Here is a 9,417-nt window from a genome sequence, read left to right as displayed (position 1 = left end):
GCAAAGGGCAACAAGTGATTCTGTGTAACACCCCAACAAGGCGGAATCATGGGGTATCACAAGAAAAGCACAACACGACATGGAAATTATGTAGAGTAAGTCTATATGCATAAAAAGGATCAAGTAATTCATACGAACCATTCAATAATGCAAGTATCCGGATCACACATAAGCATAACCCCTAATTCGGGAAATGAATCACGGATCCAAGAAGTCCAAGTCCAAGTCTAGCATGATCAAGCAATCAACCATCCAATACGTCTATGAGCTAACCTGTTCACCTGAAAAGTGTACTAACACGCGTCAACATAAAGTTGGTGAGTTCGTAGGGGCACTTAATAGGAAACAAGTGTGTCGGGATAACCACCGTTAAAGATACACGAGAATTAGAGTACCTAATCACGTTCCAAGGGAAATCCTAAAAGGCTTCACGTTATTACAAATCAACGCATAACACAAATCAACACATATCGACACGACTTACATATATTTCAATGGCGTGATCATATCGGCATGACTTACATATATTCCAAATGCATGATCAACGGCATGACTTACATATATTTCAAATGCATGATCAATGACATGACTTACATGTATTTCAAATGCATGATCAACGGCATGACTTACATATATTTCAAATGCATGATCAACGGCATGACTTACATATATTTCAAATGCATGATCAACGGCATGTCTTACGTATATTTCAACGGCATGATCATAACAAACATTCATGAATACGTTTACGGAAAACAAAGCATTTAGGTTCACAAATCGTTTAATATCAAATCATTTCAAATGCGCAATATCAACGTGACGTTACAACTAAGCATTCATATACAATATACACGTTAAACAATATCGTTAACAACAACGTTATGCCACAAATGTGGACTTATTCGTTATGCCATCGACATGGCGGAATCACGTTATGCCACAAATCGTGGACTTACTCGTTATCACAAATCTATAATATGTTATAGGGGAAAATATTATCATGCAATGTCCTATGCTCGTTCCATATCAAAAAGTTTTCCATCATCCAACAACACAATGCACATACACTTCATATGATTTTACTTTCAAGGAACCTTTGATGCTTATATATAGGGTCACCCGCAGCCTTCCCACCACATCTCCAATTCATTGAAAGTAAGATCGTCTTATATGTATGTACAACTAACCAAATCACAACGTGTATACATAAGCGAAAGCATAATTAACAGCAGCAAGTCGATGTGTCAACTAAACAATCAATCAATCGATTAAGCAACAATAACAAGCACGTACACTTTTCGGCCCGAATCTCAATTGAGTAGGGAGGGTTTACGAAACTCACCTTTGTCAGCATAAACAAGTTAAGAATGATCACAAGCGCACAATATTCGTCACACGATCCCAACCTATAGTTATACATATATGCATATCAATACACGTTCATAATTTCATTATTCGGGACTCGTTCGATCATAAGAATCAAAACGATGTTTGTTGGATTGATACGAGGTTAAAAGGATGTTAAGAATCGACTTGACAAGGATTAAACGAGTTAAAGACATACAAGAAGGAAGTAGGCTACAACATGGGTAAGAATGGTTTGACTAAAAAGTCAAACCCTAATTAGACACTTGAAACCGGTTTGTAATGCTTCAAAACTAAATTTCATGCTTTATTAGACATGAAATAACATTCACGAACATAACCCACTTCAAAAGTTTAACCCATGACTCACAAAATCATTAAAACCCATTTTTGACCCACTTTGACTTTTGCAAAAACCCTAAATCAGCCAAATTGCCTTTTTGAAGGCTTGGAACTCATTTGGAAGTATATATGAACGAAAACTAGGTACATCTACTGCAAAAATCAATTTAGAACATCTATTTTTAGTTTAGATTCGGATTTGACCTAGTTTACCCACTTTGAAACCCTAATTTCGACCCATTTCATTTTTGACCTACAATTTCACTCAAGAACACTTGGATTTGACCAGAAACATGATTATAAACATAAAATGGTGGATTTGAGATGAGTTTTACTTACCAAAATTATCTTCAAGGAGTTAAACCCGAATTTTAGTTAGATCGAAGAATTTCTTGGACTTTGACCTTCAAATCTTTGATATGTTGTTTAGAATATCATGAAGATTATTATTCTAGTTTTAATCTTGCTTAAATTTCCATAAATATGATAGAAATCTAGAGAGAGGGAGATATGTGTTTGTATGTGTTCATGGGAAAGAAGTAGAGAGAGAAAGGGAAGATAGAATGAGATGGGTGGAAGGGAAATAAGTCTAAGATAAAGGGGTGTGGGGTTCCAGCACTTAGACTAATACTCTATGAATTAGTCTCATTCTGTCTATTTAGGCTAATACTCTACGAATTAGTCTCATTCTGTCTATTTAGACTAGTACTCTACGAATTAATCTATTTTCTGATTTTGCCACATTTAGTCTACTAGAAGCATGAGTTATACACATGAAGGATGAATCCGGAAAGAAAAGGCAAATGTTACCTGCATAATTAACGAAAGTCAACGGGTCCATCACCACGGGTGTTACAATTAATCACATTGTCAAATAGGTCAAAATTCGCGAATGTTACAATACATATATAAATATTCTTGCAAACACTGTACAAAGCTACATGCTTAAAACAACAATCAACAAAGAAAATGAAAGGTGGAAAGTTTTAAGTGGGATCGGTTGACCTCACTCACATAACCATGGCTTTGTCACCTGATTTCATACAGAAATTTTTAGAACCGACTACTTTAACATGAAATCAACATGATCTGTTTTAGGGGTTGCAAAGGGCAACAAGTGATTCTACTCTTGGTTATCTCTACTGGATTAAATTAAGAATAAGCATGTAGCAAGTAATTAAGAGAAACTGATTATTAAGTTCGTAAACACATCTCTTGGTTCAAGTAGCTGATTATCTTATTGTAATATTACTTCAAAGTAGCAATATTCACACATCCAACAACCACATTTCAATCGATCAACTTCCGATATATTATTAGATTTTAATTAAAGTATACATGAAACAAGTTATGTTGCATCTTTATAAATACACAAATTGCATAAAGAAAACAAGTATTTAACGTATAACAATAATTCCCAATTTTGAGCTCTTTAACATGGTGAAGGCGTAGTATAAACATTTCAAGCATCTCTTCTCTCTCTTCTTTACGTGGCGCCTCATAATACCCCAACTTAGTATAATTTAACTCAACTTTGACTAAAGAAGACAAATTTCGCAACAAAAGCTTCCATAAAACCAAAGTACCAACGATTCTTAGTAATGAAATATAAGGAGCATTGATTTCAATTATTTGGTCACAATTACCAGATTCATCATCTAGAGCAGCGTATCCACAGAACACCAAGTTCTTAACACTCTTGGAAGTAATATCGAGACATGAATAACCATAACATTTATCCAACTTTAATGTTTCCAATAAAGGACTACTAGATAGTACATTTGCAATCAAATCTTGGTCTAGTTTCCCATATGAAATAGTTAAATCGGTAAGGTTATTCCAAGAAATGGGCCCAGTAGGATTAAATCTGCAAAATTCTAAATTTAGATTGGTAAAATGGGAGTTGGTGAAAAAAGAGTCACCTTCCAATACAAACTGCTCTTCAACTTCCTCATACTTTAAAGATAAACAAAGTTTTTTTACTTTACTACTAGTAGCAAATTGAATCCAATTGTTGACAAAGGATTTAAACCTGGAAGTGTAACTAATATGAGCTAAGTAAACTTCGACTAAAGAAGACACATCTCACAACAAAATCTTGCATAACAACATACAATCCATGATCGTTAGTGACGAAATACAAGGAACATTGATTTCAATAGTCTGGTCAAGGTAATCAAGTTCATCACCTTGATCAGCAAATCCATCTAACGTCACGTTCTTAACACTTTTGGAATTTATATTGAGCGCTAAATAACCATAATAACTGGAAAAGCTCAAAGTCTCCAATAAAGGACTCCCGGATAGAATATTATCAATCAAATCTTGGTCTAATTTCCCATTTGAAATAAATAAATCGGTAAGGTTGTTCCAACTAATCGGCCCACTAGGATTAAATATACAACCTTCCAAATGGAGATGGGTAAAATGGGAATTTACAAAAAACAAATCGCCTTCCAATACAAACTCATCTTCTATATCTTCCTTATACCTTAATCTAAGTAAAGCTGCTGGACTTTACAGCCAGTAGCAAAACAAATCCAATTATTGACATGGGATTTAAAGCGATTATCGTAAGCAGTCGAGACATTGAATTTATTAAGTTTCTTTAACCTAGGGCGACACTGAGTTAGGGTTTTATCAACGGAATCATAAAATTCGGGCGACGAAACACGATACTGATCAAACGTGGGTATGTATTGTTTAAAATGGTAATCATGAAAATGGAGAAAAGGAACTGAAGGCCAAAGATGTTGCCATCGTTTGGAAAGTGTACCTGTTTTGATTGTGTCTTTTGTGAATTCTAAACGAGATAGGATTTCATCAATAATCAAAGAATCAGGTAATAAGCTTATTCTGTCTTCTGGGTCTAACGTTTCTTGGCATTTTGGAGGTTATTTAACGCTGTGTTCTCGAGTTCTTTTTTAAAGGAAGGGGAAAGAAAAGAAGAGAGGTGAATGGAAGAGAAGGGGTAGATTTTCTTTCCTTCCAAATCATCCCAAAAGTGGAAGGAAAAAATTGTAGCCAAAATGTATTGAACTCTCCTTCCAACTCCTTTCCTTTCTTTTCTCTTCTTCTTTTTAATGAAACTCAAGAACACAAATATTTTAAAAATCCTTCATATTCTTTTCCTTTCTCTTCAATAAAAAACTCGAGAACACAACATAACTTCTATGGCAACAACAGAGTAAGCTGCTTTTGTTTGGTAGAAAAACCTGCAACAAAACATCCCCAAATGTTGGCCCCTCTTTCCCATTCTAGTTTACATATTCACATCTCTGGCCCTTCAGCTATACATTTCATTTTGTATTGAGTGTTTCATTTCATCTCATTTTCACTATTTACTCAATCGGTTTTTTTTTTAATCAAAACTTTAACACTCAAAAGTCCTTATCTATACTCTCTTATAAAGTAGATTGACTTTAAGGGTGTAAGAACCTCATATTACTAAAATACTCTCCTAACTTATAAAACAGATTGGCTTTAAGGGTGTAAGAACCTGATATTACTATAATACCCTCCTAACTTACTGGGAAAAAACCCTCTCTAGGACGATCTTTCTCTATCAAACACACACACACACACAACAAATAAACCGTATCTCTGTCTCGATCCTTCTCTATATCGATTCTTAATCAATAAAAAAAACCCTCTATTTCGATCCATGCCTCTCTGTCTTGATCCTTCTCTATCAGAATAACAGACACAACAAATAAAACCATTCATCGATTCGTGATCAATCCATATATACACCGCTACCAGCAGCTCGATTCGTGACGCCACCAATAGATTCGTGATCAATCCATATATACACCGCCACCAGCAGATCGATTCGTGCTCAATCGATATATAGGGAAAGACGTCGCCACCAGCAACGATCTATTAATTACACCCGCCATCAAAAGGTATGATTTTTTTTTACATCCTACTGCTAGTTATGTTATACACCCTATATATATATACACATACTTTTATACATCAATTTGGGGATAATGATAATTTTATGTTTGTTTATTAGCATTGTTGATCATGGATGTTTTAAAGAATGGATGGATGGCCACGATGAATCTAGTTCAAATGATGTATGTTCTCATGATAGCGTTTAATTGGTTTTTTTTCCCAGCATTAATGACCGAAATCAAATCGACCTGGGCAACATTAATCTGGTCGACTAATTTCCAATTGAACACAGAGGTATATGTAACTTGATTTTCAGAATTATTATAGTTGACTTATTGCATTATATTGAACTAAATGTGTTATTTTATAATTTGCAGATAATGCAAAATGCTCTCTTTTCTGCCAGTGAGACCACCAAGGTACAATTCTCAAGCCAAATGTTTGGATTGTTAGTTGATTTTCTATTTTAATATGTACTAGCTCAAATCTCTAATTTATCCCATAACTTTTAAAATGCTAAAGTGTAATGTCTTTGTCAACGTATCATATTTATTCGAAGTTTTGGTTTTTTATATTTACATATTCACCAATGAAAGTAATGTAACTTTTAACATTATTTAGCATAGAAAGATATATAATGATATTAGAGGAATGGTTGTATGATTATGAGATAAAAGTCTTTTATAGACAGAATTGGACCATCCAACCCAAGCTCATCAAAGTTAAAGTAGGTAAGGATGATATACATTGTTCATTTGATGATATTTGGTTCTCAAGTTTAAGGTCCATCTGTTTGCCTCATTTCACCTATCACTTTCGTACTTTTGTTACCAAAACTATAATCCTCCAAGTATTACTATTCAGAGGTTTATCAAGCTTCAGTGCCTATTTCTAAATTTAATCTACCAGAATTTGTGTTTCCACATGAACAGCTTTATGTGGCATTATAAAGAGGGTTTTTACAACTAAATACCAAGGTGTTACTCAATCTTGCCAATAAACTTTAAACAACTTGGAGTGTTCACCTCAAGTGTTGTCTATCGGGAAGTGTTACGTGACGAACGAACCATATATGATGAGCTGAAATTTATATCTTTTTGAACATTTGTACCCATTCCTTTTGCCTTGTATATTGGTTATACCTTATGATAAATTGAATTTTAGGTTATATAAACATTTGTAACCATTACATGGATCCTGAAGCTGAATTTTCGTCTCTTGGTTGTATTCCAACTACATTATTATTTGGTGAAGTATCTTCTTCATTTAGTTCATAATTGATTTTGGTTTTCATTTGCTTGGTTGGTTTCTTGGTTTTTTCGGATTATTAGGACTATATTTTTGCGTTTGCAGTTGGTATTAATGTTATTAAGTCTGCCTTTGTACAAGTATTGTGGCTGCAGTACTTTAAGAAGCTTGCTAGATGGTTTTGGGGTAAGAGTTATATACAATTGGGTGCTGAAATTTAGGAGTCAAAGGTTTGTGACATTGTGGAAATAAGTAAATGAGATAGTTGTCTTTCAAAAAAAAAAAAAAGTAAATGAGATGGTATTAGTTGGATATTACACATGAAATATGCCTTGGTGTAATGATACCGTGCATAATTTTGGTCTTCTTATGCAGGTTTAACTTCTGAAAGTCAAAGGCAGAAATGACTTAGTGTTTTATGTGCAGGTTTGACTTCTAAAAGTCAAAGGCAAAAATGACTCAGTGTTTTATGTAGTTCTGGTCACCGAATCATCTATCACGTCATATAATATATAGACACGATACGTTACGACATCTCGCGCACAATAAACGAGCGTCGGTGCAACGCTCGGGTACTAGGCTAGTAATAATGAATGTAATTTGTTTTGTTACGTACATTGTAATTTGAAATGGAGACACCGAATCAACTAATACAAATGAATTGTACAATGAGATGTAAAAATGTAAAGGTAGCTCATGACATCAACTTACTTTGTCTAAATAGTTGAGACAGTGTACATTGATCTTCTTATATAACTAGATGCAACAGGTGCATCGAAGATTTTAATAATTTACATATATGATTTAGGATCACATATCCTAATTGAAGTTTCATTGAGATACTTATACAAAATCACGAACCATAATACTAACATAGGGGCCCGCTATTGGTAGCCGAGGACCAACGATATCAGGAACGAAATGAAAAAAAAATCATTGATATGATACTATTTTGTATTGGTCAACCATTAGTTATCACATTTTCCCCAAATCACTTCGAATTGAGCATAATTATCAAGGTTTTAAGTAAAATAAAACAAGTATTAAAGTAAAACAAATAAAAAATAGGTTTCTCTTCACTGAAAATCATCGGACATCAATTGTTTAGTGAATCTTCGTGCATCAATTTAACCATGATCTAAGGGTCAAGATCTTGTCTTATTTGTTTTACTTTAATACTTGTTTTACAATGTCCAATCCCTAATTATCAATATGATACAATACATAGCAAAGTGAAAACAACCTACATAAAAGAAAGTAAAATATGGGGGGAAAAAGAATCATCATCTCTAGTGGTTCTAGTTGAGCTCTTTTTAATTGTGGTTAATTGCTACCACAGTACCATTGGAATCCAAATAAAACACTCTCTTGAGTCTTGAGCGTATGAAAAATATCTGTCGTATGTTGTTCATATTAGCTCGTCGAGTCAGATGTTGTGTAAAAATTGTTTCTCCATATCAGTTCCAAGAATTGCATTCAGAATTTTTTTTTTTTTAGCATTCAGGACATATTGATCCTTCTTGGACCTTTCTATTAGTAAAAGTTAGAAAAAATATTTTTAGTTATGAAAAAATCGTCATCATGTGTGTTTTCTTCACAATTCGAGACATACTTCCTTTTATGTAGCTTCTAAAAATAATTGTAGCAAGAATGACTTCCCAGTTCCCAATTACAAAGTGTAAAAGTGTTAAATTACATTCTAGTAGGCTTGTAGCATCTTAGATTATAGAAATAGATTGACCCAAACCACCAATAGTGATACTTTCAATCAGTGGGTCTTCGGGCGGTGGGTTTCCTCCGGAATTGGTGGCACCGAGGTGGTGTTTGGGGGATGTTCACCCCTGCCCTTGGATGGGGTCCCATTTGGGAATAGCTGCGCTTCATTTCGAGTAGATCTGTGAAATAGCACCTCAAATTCGCAGTTAAAAAAAAATAAATTCTAAATGCTTTTAACAATAACTAAAGTACATAGTCACAATGAAAACATTCCCCGATGTACACAGATCATTATCATTATTAAAAACAACACCAAACATGAAAAAAATATACTCGTATATATGAAAATAAAATGGTCTTAAATGATGATATCATACTCGAAAGTAATTGATTATGTAATTTGAAGTATTTATTTGGCTTAATTTTAACGGAACTTTCTGGCATAATCAATAACCCCATGGAATATCGCATGTGTGTACACATGAAAAATATCATAAAATTTTCAAAAGAAAAGGCAAATGGTCTTAAAATAACATACTCTGCATTATCATTGATGGATCCCCTATAGAAATTGTGCAGTTTCTCTTGGACCATTGACCTTTAATTAGAGCCGGCAATACTTGCCCAATTTTACCCGTTTTCAAAATTACCCGTTTTTAGTTGATAAAACCTAACGCATTTTTGTACTGTATTTATGGAAATATCACAATGCAGTGCCATCTTTTTCCGCACTTTGTCAATAGTAGATGAGACTGTAATGTGACATTTCTATAAGCCAAATGTTTGTTTTGTTTTGAAATAAGCAGACATAAGATGATACTATTTAGAATAAGACAAATGCAAAAT

General features: G+C 33.9%; 1 protein-coding gene across 5 annotated transcripts; it reads left to right on the top strand.

The window, feature by feature from the left end:
* Window positions 1-5,257: 5,257 nt before the first annotated feature.
* LOC122593099 lies at window positions 5,258-7,561 on the top strand. 5 transcript variants are annotated; one of them, XM_043765454.1, is made up of 5 exons: window positions 5,258-5,612; window positions 5,726-5,901; window positions 5,985-6,026; window positions 6,997-7,085; window positions 7,231-7,561. In XM_043765454.1, exons 2-5 carry the CDS (start codon window positions 5,737-5,739, stop codon window positions 7,241-7,243), a joined length of 309 nt encoding a protein of 102 aa, XP_043621389.1. In that variant the 5' UTR covers window positions 5,258-5,612; window positions 5,726-5,736; the 3' UTR covers window positions 7,244-7,561. The 5 variants fall into 5 exon arrangements, 1 of the variants encoding a protein (XP_043621389.1); XR_006322795.1 differs by lacking the exon at window positions 6,997-7,085 and having other exon boundaries at window positions 5,261-5,612; XR_006322796.1 differs by lacking the exons at window positions 6,997-7,085; window positions 7,231-7,561 and adding an exon at window positions 6,772-6,900 and having other exon boundaries at window positions 5,261-5,612.
* The last annotated feature ends 1,856 nt before the right edge of the window (window positions 7,562-9,417 follow it).

Source organism: Erigeron canadensis, chromosome 3 (assembly GCF_010389155.1).
Source record: "Erigeron canadensis isolate Cc75 chromosome 3, C_canadensis_v1, whole genome shotgun sequence".
Classification (NCBI taxonomy): domain Eukaryota; kingdom Viridiplantae; phylum Streptophyta; class Magnoliopsida; order Asterales; family Asteraceae; genus Erigeron; species Erigeron canadensis.
The sequence above is the reverse complement of the archived record's forward strand: the minus strand, read 5'-3'. Positions and strand labels throughout refer to the sequence as shown.

What these genes read in the sequence shown, in the direction of transcription:
- LOC122593099 (XM_043765454.1), top strand. Translation starts at nt 5,737, where the DNA reads ATGGATGTTTTAAAGAATGGATGGATGGCCACGATGAATCTAGTTCAA. An exon ending in ATTTCCAATTGAACACAGAG is followed by an intron (nt 5,902 to 5,984) that starts GTATATGTAACT and finishes TATAATTTGCAG; the next exon opens with ATAATGCAAAATGCTCTCTT. An exon ending in CTGCCAGTGAGACCACCAAG is followed by an intron (nt 6,027 to 6,996) that starts GTACAATTCTCA and finishes CCTTTGTACAAG; the next exon opens with TATTGTGGCTGCAGTACTTT.